This window comes from Thermobia domestica, chromosome 7 (genome assembly GCF_964235325.1).
Source record: "Thermobia domestica chromosome 7, izTheDome1.hap1.1, whole genome shotgun sequence".
Classification (NCBI taxonomy): domain Eukaryota; kingdom Metazoa; phylum Arthropoda; class Insecta; order Zygentoma; family Lepismatidae; genus Thermobia; species Thermobia domestica.
Window position 1 is genome coordinate 4,221,018 of NC_137460.1, and position 21,911 is coordinate 4,242,928.

A 21,911-nucleotide genomic window follows, 5' to 3' on the forward strand; every position below is an offset into this window, starting at 1 on the left:
GTGATGATGAGAAATGAATAAAATGAGAGGAAACGGGAGAATTCCGAGAAAACCCACGCACATGGTGTTTGTCCACCACAAAGTCCACTTGGCGCGAGCTTGGATCGAACCAGGGACCACACATACTATCACTGACGTGAGCCACCGCGGCCCCAGTTAAAACTTGAACCATACATAGAAAGTAGTGCTACAGTATGTTACAAGGAACAACAGACAGAGAAACGTAATTAGAAGAACAAAAGTGGTACCGGTACTTTTATTCAAAGACAGTAACTTATACTAAAGGCATTTCAGCGCATGATCTCCCCTGATATTATAGAAAGAAGGAAATGGTTCTTAGAAGGATGTAATGATCACCACGCATGCTCTGCAACCTGCTCTTATGCTGCTCACAAGCTTGGTTATGAGATTTTGTGGTATGGAGATACATTCCTCCACTAGCGCTGTTTCATTATCGTTGGTGCATCAAGACGTGCTGCACCGGATTGAATTTAGGCAACCAATAAAACACATATATCAAGATGTATAATTTTCAGGTACTTGGTAAGATGGTTGGGCAACCAAAACGATCCTTAGGATGTATGGGTTGCATAACTTACTCTTGGTGGTAACAACTGCAATGCTAGTTTTAAAACCAATCAACTCAGGCAGCCCTGGCCAGAACATAGGACTCATAAGTACTGGATGTTATAAACGCACCTTCTTAATTGTAGAATCCACTGCAGGGGTATAAAAAGGTACTTCAACAAACAAGTCATTTCTATTCTTATAAACTGGCTATCTCCATCTCAAAATAGCTATCTTTTTTTCGTACCTCTAGTCTTAACCATTAAACGTTAAAACCTACCGAAATAAGACATCTATGTTAGTTTTAAGAAGTGTACATAATCTTAAGTTATCATTCCTGCACGTTTCGAGTTCCAAACTACCATATTATATTTCGCCCAGCAGACATCTTCAGAAGAATTATCCTCGCAAGTGTCATATTTTCACTCGATGTACTGTCTCGATATCTACTTTGTGTTCACCTATAGAATTTTATTTGATACCTCATGAATTTTGTCATGTATGTGATTGAAACGGTTGGGTTTCCAAAGTAGGGAAAATTCCATACTAAGGGATATTTTATGGTGTCTGTAGGGATATTTTTTCTGTGGCGTCTCCACCGTGAGCTTTCAATGAAGAAAGAGGCTGTCGGCCATTTGGAAGGTACTAGAAGCGTAAATGGCTCCCTCTGGGCCCACTTCGGTTTCTTCAATAGCGTATCATCCGTCCGCCTGAAAATGACACTCCGAACAGGGAGTAAAGGAAGCATTCCCTTCCTTCGCCCTATGCTCACTTTTATTTTTTTCTGATGCCAGTGGTTTCTCCTATACATAGGAGAACCGTGACCCGAAAGTCAAGCTCCTCTTCTCTTCTTCTCGGGAATTCATCTTCCGTCATGATCTTCCTGACTGTCTTTCTCCTCCCATCCTTGCTCTCCCCTTTTGGTCCAGCACACAGAAGCTGAGCTGCCAAGCATCCGTCCTTCTTTCTTTCTCTCTCTCTCTAGTGATGCTCATTCGTTTCCAGAGGGACAATTCTGACACCGAGCTCCGTTCAGCAAATAGTACTCCGCCATTTTTACCGGAAGAGGAAAGGGCGAAGTTGTGGCTTTGTAAACGTAAACTTTAGAAGGTAGCGCCCTCACAGACTGAGTCTGTTGGTCTACACAGGGTGACAGGTCGTGCATCACTGTCTTCTGACCACCTGACTACACATAAGAGAAATGACAACGGAAGGAAGCTAGAGACACAAGCGTGTGTTTGTGTGTGTGTGTGACTGGGGGCGGAGAGAATTGTACGGACAGAGGAATTTGAATGAATATCCCCTTAATTTGAATTACCAATCTCAATTTCTCCATTATTATAATGAAGCTAAAGAGGTATCCCATAGGATCAAAAGACAACTAACAATTTCCCAGATCTTATTCATTCAATGTACAAGGGCTGCCTGTGATTCTGGCTGTAATCTAGTTATGTCTTGCGAGAGAACAGGTACTACAAGGGAGATTAGAAGGCAAACTTTGGTCAGTTTTCTCTCTCTAAATATGTATGCAGGGTGAGGCCGTCAATTCGTAACAGGGTCTTAAGTTGTCTCATATTGCACACGGAATCTCGGAACCAAAACACAGCATATCAAGTCGCATGCGGCATTTTAAAAGTCCGAAACAGACCGGAAGTTTTTCTCTGTCTTTTCGGAATGAAAGTTTTTAATTAAGCATTAGAAGTGTATGGCAGAAAATCAGAATTTTTTGTTTAAAAAAAAAGCCTCTTTTACCTGAGATAAAAATTTAAAACGTGATGGAAAAATCAGCTTCAAACTAGGATACTGCTTGTCCAGCCATTGTAAGGTTACTGAATTTTGGTAAAAAGTTAAACGCTCTATTAAATGGTATTTTTGTTTGTTTGTTTGTTTGTTTGTTTCAATTTCACCAATAATGCAGAAATTGAATTGTTTAAATGGAATATGCTGATTTTTGCTTCAGAAATGTACGGAAAAACAATAATAATAATAATCTTTCATTTCAAAATAGTATTTCATAATGTTTTCTTTTGTCTTCATAATTACATTAAAAATAGTCCTTTAATGTAAAATTATTTACAGACTTCAAAAAAAGAGAAAAACAATTTTAAAAAACTGTAAAACAGCAAAAAATAATAAAAAGTGGTTAAAAATTAATGTACTTACCCTATTAAGGTAAGTACTTACTTAATATAATTTATTATAAAGCAATGACTATACGAATCTACCTACTTAAATACCTGTGCATCTATATAAGGTTGATTACTGTTATATATGAAACAATTTTGATGTATGTGCCAAGCCAAAAAAAAAATCCCTAATACGCAGTGGCGGCGATTGGACGTTAAAGGTGGGGGGACAAGGCATGATCTGAATATTTGTATATCAATGTTAGTTTTCCTGATTGTTTTTAATACTTTGACGAAAGATTGTATAACTAATAGGATACTATTTTTCAAAAGTTAAAATACCATATATCGTATTTCATATTTTATTAAGTAAATTGACAAGAGCAACGCAAGTAGGTACTCTAAATAACGAAAGTGTAAGAAGAGAGTTGACTGCTTGCTCATGAACATCTTACAATTCAGTGTGGAATTGCATGATCAAATTATTTAATAACATATTTGCAAATCAAATAAATAGCACGGATAGCAGTAATCACGCTAATGAATAATGAGGTTTGTTTTGTAGAAGTTATATTGAAACCCATGCCGTATGTTATCACTCTTACGGTTTAAATAATGAAAGACAGTAAATACTACAGGCATATTCTATAACATTTAAAGAAATACGCAATTGCAATATTAATTGCTTTTAATTGCAATTAAAACGCAATTCCTGTAGCTTTCTTAACTCCACGGGAAGACGTACTCACGCAACGACAAATATTAAATGGCCCAATTTCTTCTATGAACCAGTAACACATACAAAAACTGGGTCACTTCAAAAAAAGTGGGAGGGCAACTGCCCTCTCTTGCCCCCCCGAATCGCCGCCCCTGCTAATACGTACGCAAAATTAAAGCTTGATTGCTTGAGCAAAGATTTCGAAAAACCCTACATTTATATTTCAAGCATATAATAGTTTTCGCAATAACTGCATCATGGCGTGATTTAATGTATGAAATGGCAACTATGGCCCGTGCCTTTTCCGTAGTGATAAAGTTCTTCGTAGGTATGCGCTAGATCAGTTTGAAAAATATAGTGCAAACTTACGACCGTGTACGTTCGTTCTTTTCTAAACGTAAGGCATAGAGATATCGAGATACAGTTTTTTACAATTGATTCAGCATCCCAAGAATAGTTCTCTTTCCTCCGTTAAAAGGCCCCATCACGACGAAATCAAAATACCACTAATTTTAGAGTACTTATGTCATATTTTCAAATAGATAAGACATAATTGAAATGTGGAACAAGAACTCGCTAGACAACATTATTTTACATGAGATACCGTTATCACGACTCACATATCTGTTTTCGATTTCCAGTCATTTAGAAAATCGGCATTTATTTTCGCGTTTATAAATGACTACAAACGGAAAGCTATAAGTGACTCGTGATAACGGTGCCTATATTGTTTAGCGAGCTCTTGTTCCACATTTCGATTATCTTTTATCTATTTGAAGATATCACATAATTACTGTAAAATTAGCGGTATTTTAATTTCGGAGGAATTAGGTCTCTTATTCCTCTATTGAATAGACAAGTGGTTCAAATTCGTCATTTCCGGTTTCAACATCTATCGCCATAGAACAAAAATGGCAACAGATAGCAACGCCGGTTTTCTGCAATCAATTCAGTGTTTCAAGAAAGCGTATCGTCACAAGCCTCAACACTCTAGCAATACTGGAAGTGGTTGAAATTTAATACTAGTTCGGGTTTCAGTACTGGTGTTCACAGAGCAAACACAGTAAAAAGTAGCGACTGATACCTTCTTGACATGGATCCAGCGTCCAAAGAACATATTTATGAACGTATACCTCTATTGCAACCAGTAGTTATAGATGTACTACTTAAAGTTTGAGTATTGAGTTCCCATACTTAGAAGTCTACCGCAGTTTCACACTGTGGAATGAAATTCATTTGCTTTTTTAAATCCTTACAACATCAATACAACAGCCACATTATCGACACTTTATCTTCTAGACAAGCAATTCTCCAGCCCAATCAATAATATTCTAAGCTTTATCAATACAAATATGGTGGAATTCTCACAGACAAAATTATTTGTAGCACGATAGGGGAGGAGAAGAACTAAAAAGCAAAAAAGATGCCGCCCAGGAAATACTATCTACCGTTTCGACTCCCCTGTAAACCATCTTCTAGATGTGATTAGGTTTTTTTTTTTTCTGTTTCCCTTCTGCCCTTAACATGTAAAACACAGAAAAGCTAAGAATCACTAGACAAGGAAGGAGCAGGAAGCGAGGGAGGGATTTAGAAAAGAGAGAGGAAGAAGGGTGTACGGTTTCATCTCATAAAGAAATTTGTGTTTTATTGCTGATTCTCCAGAGGAAAGTAAATGAACCTTGATAAATCGAACGATGTGAGCAGGAAACCTAAGAAATGCTTTCATACCATTCTCATTTGTAGCACAGGGTTGCACACTGCACATGTTAATGTCAAACATACATAGTATAGGATAGCATTTCTTTATTTAGTGTTTTCACTGTTGCCAGGTGGTAAACACGCCTGCCTGTTATTTTGCATAGTCCACTTCTGATAGGTGCAGAGATTTTATATACAGTATATATCCAGTTGATCTAGCACAGTGTTCGCCAAACTTATGAAGCTTCTGGTCTACCGTATTGTTTTTAAGTCCTACTGTGAGCTACCAACCAAAAGAACTATCAACCTCTTTTTAAAATTTTGACGTTTGTTTACTGCCTATAAACTTATATTTATTGTAAATATGAAATCCAACTATATAAGTTAGCAAACGTCTAATATACACACGAAAAACATAACGTGCACAACCCCACGCGTATACAATCAACTGTGAGCACACGAAAAACATAACGTGCACAACCCCACGCGTATACAATCAACTGTGAGATAAGGCTTACAATGAAAGTTGCGGGAGAGAAACAAACAGTTGTTGTCGTCAGCACCCCCTGTCGTTAGCGTCAGCTCAGTGAAGGAATCAAGGTTAGCTAACCGGAGCGTTAACACGATCTACAGAAAATGTCCTCACGAGCTACTAGTAGATGGCGATCGACGGTTTGACGATCACTGATCTAGCATATGATAGCAGGCCCTTTTACGAACTCTATCCCGATTTAGGAACATTTTTCCATATTTTGTCCTATCCTTATTTATTTTTTTCTTTTCTTATTCAAAGATTGACCTTTTTAACCATAATTTTTTCAAGATACTTTTTCAATTTATTCGCTTTTCTACAAAGTATATTGGTGGGAAAGGGCATATACTCTACTTGGCAAGAATTGCAGCAGAACCCGAAAATGGTGTAGCATATCTTAATAGTATTTCAATTAGGTTTTATACTTTTCCATTCTCTTTGTGTATCTTGTAAACAAAGTTAAAAGAAGAGGAAATACTGGACTCTAATACAAAACAAAACAAACAGGGTAAGCAAGCAGCTTCAGAAACTATAAACAAGCTTCTAGAAGTAGACTTTTCTTAAAATAAATAAATAAAAAGCTGATGCCGTGTTAAGTGCTCATTCGGTTGCTTAAACATCAAGAAGCCATGGTATAACAAAACTCTCAACAGCACCAAATATTCTTGCTTTGCCATTCTCTTCTGTAGTTCACCACACACTCTCTTCACTTCAACCGACCCTTACACAAATAGGTTTCTTAGCCAGTCTTCTGGCATTTAACCCTATGAAATTCTTTTATCCTTTCCTCTTCCACGATGGAACCGGAACAACAGAAACTACCGTACCGGTAAATTACAAAAATATCTGCATCTAGCTTTCAAGTTCACAAAGTACAGTTTTCACACTCATTTTAAATATCCATACCGCGAACCAACCTTGGACGTATCAGTCCAATTACTTCTATTATATTTGATGATGCATACATATTGAGAACTTACTTAAATTAAAAGTAATTGAATTTATATCGTTTACCAAACATTGTAAGGGTGATCAAATCTAGGAGGCTTAGGTGGGCAGGTCATGTAGCCAGAATGGAAGAAAGTAGGAACACTTACAAAGTTTTAATTGGAAATCCAATCGGAAAACGACCATTAGAAAGACATAGACTCAGATGGGTGGAAAATATTAAAATGAATCTCTCAGAAAAAGGAATACAAAGTAGAAACTGGATCCAGTTGGCTAAGAACAGAAGTCAGTGGAGAGCTTTTGTGAAAACGGTATTGAACCTTCGGGCTGAATAGGCCATGACCCGCGACAGTAACCTGCGGATGACTTACCTTTAGAATATTGAATAGTGTAAATGTGAATAAGATAAAATGAGATCTTGCCCTATGCATTTAGTTGTTGTTTCTTTGGGATATCGATTAAAGTACTATCTACTTGAAAATATAATATAATTAGTATTATAGACTAAGTACAAAATATTGAAGAAAATCTCAAAGGAAAATTCCTACAAGAAACAAAATTCTAATTATCATTTATTCCTTGTATATTTACTAGAAAAAAAAGTAAAAGTTTTTCCTAAAAGCACAGAAGATAATAATGGAATAATCATATAATACTTATTTTCCAATAATACTGTGTTCTATTAGAGAAAGTAGGAAAGTAGCTTTATAAAAATATATATATCTCTATTTCAAAAAGTAATGTTTGTTCTACCTTCACTTTCCGATATTGAACTCGTATATAGAAAGCATTTTTAGTCATTTGCCTTCCTTCCTCCTTTTATCTCTCTTTCTACCTATCTATATCTTTTCGTTCTCCCTTACTTTTGTATATTTTCTTCGATTTCAATTCCCATTTTCTCCCTCCCAAATTCTCTTTTTCTACGACGTTTCATACATGAAGAAAAAGGTTGTCATCGATTTTCAATAAAGAAGAAGACATTTTAAGTTTCTTTAATTCTATATTCCTCCAATCTATCGTTATCCCCCTTTTTCTTTAGCCTCTTCTTTTCATCTACTTTCTTTGTTGCATTTTTTAGAGAGTATTTTGCACGTTTCGAAATTTTGTACAACCCCTCTTCTTCAAGTCACCAATTTCATATGCAAATTGCTACGTGTAAGTCATCCTAATGTTCTAGGCTTCTAATTTCTTACAGGGGAACTCCATTGTTGATGTTCATTGTATATTTTCTTGGTTGAATTTAGACTTTTACTTTATATTTTACTATTTAAAGTTCATCAAATAAGTCACTAGTCGTGTCTATTATTTTACGTTGTATTCCACGCACAATATCTAATCTTCGGTTTATACACAGTACTTCCCTGATCAAAATGCATCGTAAGAAATGTTATGAATATCAAAGAAAAAGCATGTCAATACACTGCTAGATGAACTTCCAAGTCTTCTTTAACATAGATACACTCTGGTACAAAAAAAAAAAAAAAAAAAACGAAAAGAAAAAGAAAAGGGAAAAGGAAAAAAAAGAAAGTGAAATCTTATTTTCTTGTATGATTTCAGGAACCAACGCTGTTGCCTTCTTCAAGCCAATATAGTATTTTATAAACTGCAGAAACAAGATTAATAGATCCGTAATTTCGTGGATGTGTGCTCTTTTTCATGGAGCAATACCATAATAGCTCTTGGCATATCAAATGTTATTACACGCTTATTGCCAATTCATAAAGAAAGAAATGTTGCTTGTGCGTGTTAATATTTCTTAAGAATCCTGGAGTTCTTTTTCTTCTTTCGTCATGAAGTTTAATACTCCTTCTCCGATCAGTAATCTTTCGACTGCCATGATGCAGCTTTTGCACTCCTCTATATCTTGAGGGGCGCGGTGGCTCAGTGGTAGAGTGTTTACCTCTGGTACGTGAGCTCTCTTGTTCGACACCTGGTCAAGTAAGTTTATGATGAACAACATCGTGTCCGTGAGTTTTCTCGGGATACTCCAATTTCTTCCTACTTTCTCATTCCACAAATTCTTCCATCGTCATTCACTTGCTTTAATCATCGTCTCCTTAAGTGTAAAGGGCATAATCATGGGACGTTAAACTGAGAGATTTCATTTGATTTTTTTCTCTAGATCCTGAGTCAGATTTTATATTTTCATACACCTTTTCTTCTCTACATCTCAGGGACAGATTAACACATTGTAGCGCCTTGGCATTTAGTTCCGAAGCTGTCCCCCCACCCTCCTCGAATATATTTCCATCAACTGAATTTAAAATGTAGACCTACTGTTGTTGCTATTGTTCACTCCCTTGTAAAACATGAAGAAAGTGTCATGTTTTCATCGCGATTTTAAACCAAACTGTCCTTTTTCTTGGTCTCGAAAATGGGAAAGCATATTATCATCTTTAATGCAGAAACGTCCGTGTGGAAAATTTTCAGCGCAACAAGTATCAGTAACACGTACACACGACGTCATAAAAAGTTTGGTTTGTATAATGTGATATTTCTCAATAAATATTGAAACCGGAAGTGATAGATGTATGTCACTTCCGGTTTTAGGAGTGGATATGGAATATGAATGGAGATGGAACATATTCTTGGAACGCTTTATCGATTGCAGAAAACACATTTTTTCTATCTATTATCTCGTTTGTTCTATAGTGATAAACATTAAAACCGGAAATAGTTGACTTCTACCATTTCCGGTTTGAATTTCATCTACATCAACGGAGTTGATTCCTCACTTTTGACAATCTATATTTTAGTCAAAGTATTCACGGAGATCGATCAAAAAGTTTTTGAGATTTTATGTTTTCCTGACGGACATACGGACAGATAGGGTAAATGTGTAAAGGAGTTTTGCTGAACCAAACTACTTACTACTGGTACATTAATTTATTCTGAAACATATAAGGCTGGGAAGAAGGTGCCAAATATCTATACCGCACTTAGGCTTCATGCTGCCTTAATTTCCAGCCTATTCAGCCTAGGTACTAACCCGGGCCTGCTATACCTTGTATTATTTGATCGGTATATTTCACTTTTAGCCTTCCTCTGGGTCTCTTTCCTTCTGCCATTCCCTACAAAGCCAATATCGTGTTTCCTCTGTGTCTCATAATGTGTCCAATCAGTCAATATCTTCTTTTCAAAACAGTACCCAGTATAGTTTAGTAAGTGTTCTTTGGCTATCAGTCAGGTGAAGATATTTGGCATCCGACGTTTCGAATGCAGTCATTACATTCATCTTCAGGGAAGATAACGATGAATACAATGATTGTATTCGAAACGTCGGATGTCAATATCTTCACCTGGCTGATAGCCAGAGAGAACACCTACTAAAATCACGTTGTCAGGAAAAATTCAATTCTTTCTTCAGGATCCAGTACACTTTAAGTTGGTAAGTATGAAGTTTAAGTAAAATAAAAATATGTTGTACTCTGTGCTAGTAAAGATTCCTCCCACACTTTTTATTTAATAGAAATATTTACGATCTACATCAACAAGGTATAGAAAATGCCTGTTGGTGAGCTTTTAAATAGGAGTTTATAATATGTTTTCATTATATAGTCCATTTACAACATACAAAAAATGTAATGTCGAATAAAAAGCCTACAAAGGGTTACATGAAAAATATAATTGTCCTCTCATACACATATGTTCTGTCTTTCACACACACGCACTAAGCAAACCTTACACGCACAGCAGTTCGCATTAATTCCAGAAAGCGTCACTCACAGGCATACAACGATTAAAAGTCCACAAAAAAGTGATGAAAAAAAGGAACATTATATCTATAGTTAGAAAAAAACGAGTGCTAGCTAATACAAGTAAAAAGGTTGAAAGAAAGAAAGAAAAAAAAACAGTATAACTCACATGTGTCCAGGCCAGCAGCCATCAAAGAGCTGCAGAGCGTCAGCACCAACAATCGTACACCAGACGCCATTCTGGGCCCCCCTCCGCTCCGCCACTGCCTTTCTCAATCCTTTGCCGTTGGTTTGAGGATCTCTCAAGCACTCACATGGCCCCCTGCAATAACACAAACACACTCTAATAAATATACAGGCTACATTTTTCTTTCATATCTCAATATATCAAGGTTTCTACCCTGAGTCAGCAACGACTCTAGGGCTTTTACGTAACATTTTCTATATTTATTGACCATAAAATTGTGTAAATATAGGAGATTTACAATCAATAGACGAACTTCAAAATTATATTCAGATAGAAAGAGAAGTGTTGCTAGACTTCTTTAGAGGTTCACCCTGAATAGATTTAAAGCTTAAAGTAGCGAAAAGAAATGTACTTTACAGTAATAAATATATAATAAATACAGATATAGTCTTGATGTCTCTAAAGTTAACAGCCCAGGAGACGAGACGAGGGAAGAACTCTTAAAGATACAATTTTCGAGATGAGACATCACAGTCTCGACGACCTTTCGAGACGAGGCAGCTTTAGGTTCTTTTTCTCGCAGGTAGAGTTACCCACAACGATAAATGTCTCGTCTCGGAAACTCTAGTTCAGCCAACTACAAACTATAAATTTTTATGAAGTGATTGTACAAACACAATGAAAAGTATTTATAAATGTTTAAAGTCACATAAGCCACTACGCAATATGGTTTAAATGTCGTTATGTCACACCCTTCCTGGATCTCTTGATACTGGTTCTGATAACTTTTAGATGAAACTAAGAAAAAATCAGGAAATAAAGGTTGTACATATTTATAAAACGAGACGAGAAAATTTCTAGATGAGACGAGAACTACGTTGGGCTAACTTATTCTTCAGCTTTATTTTTGTAATTCCCGCCATGCCGATCACTTGTTTACCAATACCCAACCATACCAACAATTACCCTACCAATTCCCAACTATGTCGACCATTGGTCTACCAATTTCCAACTATGTCGACCATTAGCCTCCCATTTTACAATCATGTCGATCATTAGCCTGCCAATTCCCAATCATTCGGACCATCAGGCTACCAATTACCAATCGTTGCAACCATTAGCCTCCAAATTCCCAACCATATTATCATTACCCTACCAATTTCCAACCATACTGACCGTTAGCATACCAATTCTCAATCATTCTGACAATTAGCCTACCAATTCTCAACCATTCCGATCATTAGTCTAGCAACTCTCAACTATGTCGACTACTAGCCTACCAATTCCGATCATTCTGACAATTGGCCTACCAATTCTCAACCATTCCGACCATTTGTTTGCCGAGCGCGCTGCTAGGGCTGAAGTACCATCCTCTAAAAGATATACTGCCTTATGCAGAGTTGTTTTGACGTATGATTAGCGTCATATTAAAGGCTTGACTAGTGCAAGAAACATAAGTTAGTCGAACTCTTTAGTATTGCACTAATCACGAGTAAGAACGACTCTGCATAAAGCCCATAGTGTATAACAGTAGCACGTGTTTGTCTATACATATATAACTGCAAATTCAGAGTAGATTTACCTTCAAGGGACGTGGACACCACTGAATTGTAATATATGTATGACTTCCAAATTACACACGCACGCACATTGAATCAACTAATGACTAAAAGAAGATAGAATCCGTATATCATGAATATGTTCTTGCAATACCTCACTGTAAGAATGACGTATGCCAATAATATATTGGGTGTTGGCGCTCCAGAGAAGCAACAATAAATACTCCTCCCCTCCTGTTGTTTGACGTAATATGAAATGGAATCACAGAGGAATGCCATAACATTTATCTTGATGCAAAATTATCTAATAACGAGGTGTCAACGATAATCGATCTAACATGTTATGTTGAAAATGGCATTAGCATACTTTTGCCAACTGGTCAACCAACAGTTAGTTATTTGGCCGACTGCATATTTATCTCCTGCCCCTCTCTATTACATATATGCATAATGTAACAATATATCTATTCGCTCAGGTATTTACTTCCGCGACTTTTTTCTTCTTTGTTTTTCAAAATACATACTTTGTTATTTGATCTTATTTACTGTGTAATATATAAGTATTTGGAAGTGATACCAGAGCATGTAACTTGTATTTGTTATTATTATCATAATTCCAAACTATACCATTCTTAAGTATTAAGTAATTAACTCTATGGAACCCAGAAGTGCAATGCTGCGTACATAAAAGCTCTTCATTGACTTCTATCCTTAGCCAATTGGATCCAGTTTCTACTTTATATTCGTATTTTTGCGAGATCCATTTTAATATTGTTCTCCCATATGCGCCTAGGTCTTCCTAATGCTCATTTTCTGATTGGATTTATAATTAAAACTTTGAAAGTGTTTCTATGTATACCATTCTAGCTACATTATCTGTCCGTCTTAGACTTAACAGCCCCAACAATATTTGATAAAGGCTTATGCAGTTCTTCGTTATGAAATTTCCGCCATTCCCCATTCTTGTTCTTCTTGGGCCGAATATTCGTCTCAAGATTAGTAAGAATTAGTAAGGCTTATAGAACAGGTGTGTCCATTTGCTACGGTTTATCGGCAAAATATATTCCAGTTTGCGACCAGTCCAGCCTAACCGGCATAACCGTGGAAGGTAAAACTCTAAAATTTCATTTCATTTTATATATAGTAGTAAGCTTTCTACAAAAGTTGAATTGCTGGTAACGCTATGGAGACCTCAGAGCTCAATCAATACATCACAAAACCCTGAAAAAGCAGTAATTGCCATGACATTACAACACAGACTTTGTCGATAACATTCATGAAGGTTTGCTGCCCCTATTTTAAACGTTGGTACCTTTTATGGAAATAAATTGTCAATACCAAAGTTTTCAAAATACGTAAAATTACATCTTAGGTACAACCTATTTCGTTGTTATTTTAGAGGCCTACCATAAATCTAAGTGCGAGACAAAAAAGGGGGAGGCGCTCTGTGTAACTATATAATTCACTTACCCGTCTTTGGTGCGGGAGCGGTTTGATTTTTGATTTGAAAATGAAATGAAATCCTTAGGTTTTACGTCCCACATTTATACCGACTAGGATAAAGGAGACGGTGATGAGTGGGAGGAAACTGGAGAACTCCGAGCAAATCTATGCACACGGTGTTTGTCTACCGCATCGCTGAGATCGAACCAAGGATCCCATACACTAGAGGTGAATACTCTACCACTGAGCCACCGCGGCCCCAATTTCCAATTTGAATCTTAATTATTTTTTTTTCATATAAAACACAATATCTTGTGACTAATGTGATTAACTAAGGTACCTGTAAATGCCTAAAATTCAGGGGAGTAAATAAGGGCCCCGCAGACCCTGCGTTGCGGAGGCCCCAAGCCATCAGGGGGTTCCCAACTCGTGAGGTGAGACGTAGAGAAGAGGCCCCACTCCATGCTGTCTGTGGGGTACCCTCCAAGTCTTTAGTTACACCACTGCTACAATTTATTAATTGCTAATTCATACTTCAAGCCTAACTGTAACTGGTGAAAGAGATTTATTTTATTTTTTATTCCTAGTTTCTGTTAACGAAGTGCATAAACAGATTTAAAATTAAAATGATTTGCGTAAACTCATAATATAGAGCTACCTATCACAGTCTGAGGTCTGGCTGGTCCCTCCAGTTTTTACTTTCTAGATCTGCTACTGAGCTTTCTAATTTATCACACGATGCCTTGATTAATACTGAAAATTCTATGATACACCGGAAATCGAACCTAAGGCTACACAATCAAAGAGACGCCCTAACCATGAGAACATACGTGAACATAGAAGTAACTAATAATATAGTAGTGATCGTTCGACAGAAAAAATCGCGCCCATATGAAATTTCCAGGGTATACCCAGAACGTATCTACAAATATTACGTATTGCATTCTCAATTCATGAAGTAATGAAGCATTGCCTGTACAGTTGTTAATTACAGTTTTGCATGTGGCAGAACGACTGTTGTTAATCATTTAGCAATGTCATATGTCATATCGCTGTGTCTTTCTACTATATGGATAATAATTCTCTTTTTTCTTTTTTTTTTTTTTTTTTTTTAATGTTAGGGAAGGGTAAGAGCACAAACACATGTTTAAAAATAAAACAGCAGGAATGAAAGTATGTAATAGTACACACGGAGTGTTTTATATGACACAAAAGAGACCTCGGAACAGCTGTGTTTTCTAGAGTAGCCGAGGAAATCGCGATTCGTTCCATGCACACGTAATTAGAAGTATCGCCTTTCAGAGCGGCAGCAGGGCGGCCAGATAATTAGTCACGGCAGAACCTCTTTCTCGCTTCCATAATAGAGCACGAGAGAGCGGGGGATGGTAAGGTGGATATGCCTCCCTTGCCCCCCCTTCGAGCTACGCCTCCCGCTGATTAATGGAAGACCATCAAGACAGATAAACACTCAAGGAAGGAAGACCTCCAAAGACTAGATACACAGTATCAACTTTTAATTCATTCTCTCTTAAATTTCAGTGGCGTACAAGGGAGAGTGGAAAAGGGAGGTTCTGCTATCTTTCTTTTCGTTTTTCTTTTACTTTTTTTTTAAAAAAAAAAGAGAACAGAGACTGAAGAAAAAATTGGTTGTTTTATTTAATGCCTGCTTCGTTTTTGAGTGTTTGCGTATCAGGCAGTAACAACACTGATAAACAATCTATAAAGAAAGGGAAAGAAAATTTTTAAAAAATTGAAAATTAAACGCTGACACGAGCTAGCGAATTAGAAAAAAAAGAAGCAAAATAAGCAAGGAAACCGCTGAAGTGTAACCAATTATATTAAATTCTAAACGTAGCCACGGGAATGGAAATACAGGTTTCACATAGACCTTCAATTATATAAAGTAAGATTGTCAGCTAGATAAATGGTTACTCTTTGGCTTTGCTCTTTATAATTACTTCGTCCTGGGTTTGAAACTCGAGACCAAGAGAGCAAGAAAAAAAAGCGTACGTGGTGTTCGTAAAAACGTAGGTTACTTGCGTAAACCATGTAGTTTTTGAATTAACGTATGACTATATTAACGTCCTGCAGCAAATATGTAACTAAAAGCGTAACTTAACGTATGACTATATTAACGTCCTGCAGCAAATATGTAACTAAAAGCGTAACTTAACGTATGACTATATTAACGTCCTGCAGCAAATATGTAACTAAAAGCGTAACTTAACGTATGACTATATTAACGTCCTGCAGCAAATATGTAACTAAAAGCGTAACTTAACGTATGACTATATTAACGTCCTGCAGCAAATATGTAACTAAAAGCGTAACTTAACGTATGACTATATTAACGTCCTGCAGCAAATATGTAACTAAAAGCGTAACTTAACGTATGACTATATTAACGTCCTGCAGCAAATATGTAACTAAAAGCGTAACTTAACGTATGACTATATTAACGTCCTGCAGCAAATATGTAACTAAAAGCGTAACTTAACGTATGACTATATTAACGTCCTGCAGCAAATATGTAACTAAAAGCGTAACTTAACGTATGACTATATTAACGTCCTGCAGCAAATATGTAACTAAAAACGTAACGTAACGTATGACTATATTAACGTCCTGCAGCAAATATGTAACTAAAAACGTATGTATTATAATACTTTCCGTATAAGTGTTCCATCTATACGTACTTTAAATGTGAAAGAAAGGACTGTATATAGGCGGTCGGGATCTCACATACAGATGGACGTATATAACATATAGCTGGCGTATGTAACATACGTATACGTATAATATAAAGGACTATTAAATATGAGACATCCTGTAGCGACATAATGCAACATCTAAATGCGAAAAGACAATACGTATATAGCATATGGATAGTGTATGCTCCGTACAGATTTCCGTAGTAAACTTATGGATTCCGTATATTTGCTCAATATACCGCTGTCCGAATAACGAATTTTCCTCAGTGTATGTTTTTCACTATATCCTGTTGTGGTTCCGTAATTCACTTCTCTTCAAGGTGTGGTAGTTTGGTAGGGAAATATCTATACTGTGAAGTATGTTCCGGAGTCAAGCCCCAGTTGTGGTTCGGGGTTCACGTTAATTAGTAGGTCCAGTCTCATACAGCCTCGCTGCTGAAAGGGACGTTAAACACAAGAACTCAACTCAACTCATTCGAAAGTAATCTCAAGGCCTTCTCCTCGATCCGCAACCTAAGGATACGCTATGCCATGATGACAGGAACCCATGTTACATAGGTTGAGATAATATAATCTATATATTAAAATGCTTGGTTTATATGTTTGTGGTCAAGAAAACGTTTATATGTTTGTGGCCAAGTCTTATCACAATGATATCTCGGAAACCACAAGCTTTAGAAAGATGTCGTTTTCAGTGATCGATTGCAAATTTTGTGTAGAATGTTCAGTTCTAATTGAATATTTTTTTTTTAAATGACCGCTTGTTCTTATTATATTTTTAAGGGCACATTGAAAGTATTGAAATTTTAAAAAGCAAAGCATCATATCCTGCGAGTTATATATTCCAACACCACACATTTCTATGCAGGGTTAGCATATCTTTCAGGCGTTTGTTTCATGACCAAATGATAAGGAAAAATGAAGGATAAACATTTCTCCAGTCTAAGATGAATCTTTATTGTTTGGAGTGTTTTGCCTAATGAATACCATATATCACTGGCATTATAATTAATTATGTATGTAATGTATTTGCTTATTACATATTGCAGGCAAGAAGAAAGAAAACACTGATCATACATGAATTAAGAACTTCAACCGGGAGTAGGCTCAAATCTTTGAAACGGGACGAGATATGAAAAAATAATAGAAAAAATCTCCCCTTTATAATATCCCTTGCCGATTTTTATCAAGACGTTTTTCACTTGTGTCTGTAAAGGGAGATGTACAGATGTTGTGAGGAATGACAAGGAGATTCATGCTCATATGTGACTGATGCGCTGTGTAGAGAGCGCAGGTTCAGTTAGTTTAAACTTAAAAAATGAAATCCGCTTTCTTTTTCAAATTGTTTTCATGTTCAGGTTGCTACTATTTCCAGCAAATAACAGTACAACAGAGCATAAGGATTTGCACTAGATAGGTACCATGCTCTATTGTATAACATAAATTCCAGCAGAATTCATGTAAGCAGGAAATACTGGCACATAAGAGCGTACGATATCATTTCCACGGCTGCAACGCTAACATTGTAACCGAAGAACAAAGGAGCGGGCTACTTAAACATTATTCCGTACGTTAATTAACGTGCAACAAAGGATACACTGTGAATCACCCTTTCCGACCAGCAGAGGAACTGTAATTGCAGACCCTATTTCATGGCCTTTCTTTCTTTCTTTCTTTCTACCCTTATGGAGGACAACTAATACCCGCGAGGTGAATAACTCTATTTTTCTTCTTTCGCAGTATTTTTTTTAATACCACATAATTTTATACCCATCAATTTTTACCCTGTCACATATAATTCAACATTTTCATTTCTTAGTCTTCGTCTTTGAATTACAGTGGCGTATTCTGCGAATAACTTTTAGGTCTCTTCATTCTTTCTTCTATTTAATCTCTTTTTTTCCTTTCGATGTAAACCCAAAAGGTCCTTCTCCCTCCAGTTCCACTTATAGGGATCACGGTGGTTCACTAGTAACCAATACTCGTAGCTAAGGGGTTTTAGGTATTCAATTGCAGAGCAGTAGTTCGGGGAAATCGAGAAGAACTAATGTTTTGTAAACATAAAATGGATGCCATACAATTATCATATATCACCTATTGAAAATGAAATGAAATCTTTGAGTTTTACGTCCCACGCTTATGCCGGTCAGGCTAAAGGAGACGGTGATGATGAATAATGAATGAAATGGTGGAATGAAGAAAGTGGGAGGAAACGGGAGAACCCCGAGAAAACCCACGCACTCCCACACGGTGTTTGTCCACCACAAAGTTCACTTGGCGGGGGCTGGAATCGAACCCGGGACCCCAAGCACCAGAGGTGAACGCTCTACCACTGAGCCACCGCGGCCCCCTATATCATCTATTGAGATTAAACTGGTAGTGAAGTATGAAGGTTCCGTAGTCTAGTGATTAGACTGATCCCGGGTTCGACTCCCGGCCAGTGGACCCCCAATTTCCGTCTTGCATCGTCGTGAGACAAACTATGAAGTCACATGGACAAAGACGTGGTTTCCACTAAGTCCACTAAGGTCGTGATACGCCTAGAGGCAGGATGACTCGATGCGCTGACCAGTGTTCGTCATTGTGCTGGGCGTAGTTCTACCGATTGCTAAAAGATGGTGTTGGAGTAGGTTTAGGTTCATTAAAGGGCTGTGACGTCAGTGGTTAGTTTTCTTTTTAGTTTCAAGTGTTTCATCATGATACTAGCAATATGGTTAATAAGATATAACTGAAGATTATGACTAACTCTTAAACATTAATTTTTTAGAGCCCTTGATATTAGTAAATAAACTAGGTGCTTCGGCACAGGCACCAGCTAGCAGCTGACGAATGTCGTCACCAATGGAATACGAAGAGAACCCCTTCAACCCCTGTACAGGCTCCGCCTACAAAGACTATAGTACGGAAGTATAACATCGTTGGCTTCCCGCGAAAAGTTGTAGTGACGTTCATGGGGAGTTGCCAGCTTGGTTACTCGTGGCTCGCTAAGCGCGGTGAATGGTGAGTGGCAATTGGCTATCCTCTTACCCCCCCCCCTTCCACTGACGAGCAGGTCCAAGCGCGGGAAGCCAACAACGTTATACCTTCTGGACTATAGCTAGATAAACGAACACCTCGAGGCAGAAGTCATCAGTGAACTGGTCATATCCTACCTATCTCTCCCAAGCTGCAATGGGCAGGAGATACCAATCCTATCTCTGAGCTGCAGCGGGCAAGAGATTTCTTTAGACCGCAGCAGACAGGGCCATTCTTAACCGGAAAACCAAAAAGACTTAAAACCTCCGGACTGCAACGGGCAGGATGTCCAATTATAGAGGAAAGAGCTACTAGAGAATTATTAATTTGTAATCTTGTGTACAAACTGTATAATCATCTTTTATAATTAAAAAGAGGCGAAGGAAAAAACCGTGTACCGTTACTCTTCTGCATATTGCAGTATTGTCTAAAAATGAGATACAGACCTATATCAATCGATAATCAGATCAAGACACAAGCTTGAGGATAAATTGTAATGCGTAATTTTAAAGCAAATGGAGAAAAAAAAATTATGGTGCCAAAAAATGTCTTTTATTTGCCAAAATGACAGAGCATTGATTGTACTGGAATATTATTTTAAATATGGACACACTCTAGACTTCATTTAAAAGAATCTACTCTTATCTAGCATACTATATCTATTATTTTTGTTTTCTCCGAACTGTGACACTCATACTCAGGGGGTAGCTATCGGATTCGAGCCCCCCTTCCGAAATAAATTTGTTAGTTTTTTGCATTCCACGTACAACAATAATCCTTCTTATCACTTCTAAGAATTTCATTGACTTTCCATTTTCTTATGAACTTTGCTCAGAAATAATACTGTATTTGTCAAATTTCATTTCATGTAAGAACTGCCTTCTTTTCTTTCTTTCCTTTCTTTCGTCCATTCAACTCTTCTGTTTCTTTTTCTTACTTGTTACTTTGTTTCGTTTCTCCTATCATACTTTCGACCGTTGTTACTTGTAATTCAAGTCGCCCGTCGTCAGTATAGGCAGATTATTTTCGGAATAGCTATGACTTTTAGCGCGAAGCTAGTCAGCGAGCCGGAACATGGGAGGGAAAATTGTCATGTGATGAGTTGCGCACAGTGAAAGCGCTGTGGTCAGTATGTGTGAGCTGTTAGCCAATTGTTTTCGCGCTGGTTTAGAAACGTCATGCTGTGCGACTCGATTCAAAGGTACGCGTACGAAAGCTCACAGCTGTTCCGAAAATAATAAACCTATAACACCAAAACTAGGAGGGACTGATAAGCGAAACTTGTGTTCCACACCAACTTGCAGGGATATCAATATAACGGGACTTTAGTTATTATAGCAAAGGAAAGGAATATTTACATCGTTTAGTTATAGAGAAAGGTAAATGTTTGTATTAAAAAAAAAAAAAAAAAAAAAAAGAGGGGGTTAAGAAGCCTGGGAAATTAGGTGGTCCAAGAGGATGCTTCCTTTTTCTCCTATGAACAGAATAAAAAGTTAGATTCACTGCTAAACTTTTGTGTCTATCATATCACATAAGATTCACCAGTCTGCAATTCTTGCCATTAAAACTGTAATTGGTATATTTCACCTTCAACTTGTCTCAACATTTTCTTTCAGATAATAACGTCCACAGATAAAACTGAACATTTCCATTTTTTTTCTAAAATGAAATCAGTTAAGTTGAAATGAGATTACAAATATTTAAAGCGTGTTTGCATGAGCGTCATTTCAGATTTCCCTGCGGGGTAAGATCCTCCACCGATATACGAGTTTTACGTTGTTTCCTAGTGTATTAGTACACAATGGATTAAAATTTATCTAATTCTCAAACTCAGGTTTGCAATTGCCTCCTGCTTACCCGTGTTATGCATAGCCCCCCGAAACAAAATCCTAAATACACCACTGCTCCGATCAGTGACACCATGCTATTCGTAAAATTACACTCAAGAATTATTTAAATTTTAACATTGCCAACGAAGACACTTTTAGCTAATTAATTTTAGCAGTTGAAAACATGTGGTTGTTTCAGTTAACATGGAGTAAATATATAAAGTATATATCCCTCGCAACCTTATATTAGAAATGCAATAATCAAGGAAATTCCCCTTTTCTTACGAACAGAAAGGGCATTACGTGTTTTATCAGGTTAGGAAACACCTAAATCAACGAAATATGAAGAGAAATAACTTTTCGTTCTTGAAATTATTTCCTAAATTAAACTCCTCCCTCGAACAGCACTTCTTAACTCCTGGTATATCGTTCGTTCCAAGAAAATCTTCTCACCAACCATTCCCACTACGAATGCCCCGTCAGCAAAATCCACATCGTCTCCCTCCCTTACTTTTTTTTTCCAAAGATATTGTAAGCTTTGAAAGAACTCCAAACGGGGAAAAGTGATCTCCCCCTCCCTTTCCTCTATTTAAACAAAAATAATAAATTTTAGTTCCTGTCATATCTTTTCATTACGTTTTCCTTTCCTTATTTCCTTGAAATGCTAAGTCGTTCAAAAAAAATGCTGAAACAATTTGTGATAAAGCACATCAGTGGCGCCTCTAGTGGCAGGAGTCGCGCACTTATCTGTATTCACTTAACTGGAAAATAACAAGAACATTTTAATTTTGACCTCTCGGGTTTGTTTCAGAGTGACTACTGACGTAAGTAACGCACGTAGATCACCAATAATTAATGAATAAAAATTGTCATGTGTTTACAA

At 37.0% G+C, this 21,911-nt stretch overlaps 1 protein-coding gene across 1 annotated transcript in view; it reads right to left on the reverse strand.

Annotated features, from left to right (window-relative positions):
* Positions 1-21,911, reverse strand: part of LOC145689838 (discoidin domain-containing receptor 2-like) — a 602,490-nt gene that overhangs the window by 273,409 nt on the left and 307,170 nt on the right. The window contains exon 2 of the mRNA XM_081764058.1: positions 10,454-10,606. Coding sequence (XP_081620184.1) covers positions 10,454-10,523 — 70 coding nt within the window. The 5' untranslated portion in view covers positions 10,524-10,606. The remainder of the gene's footprint in view (positions 1-10,453; positions 10,607-21,911) is intronic.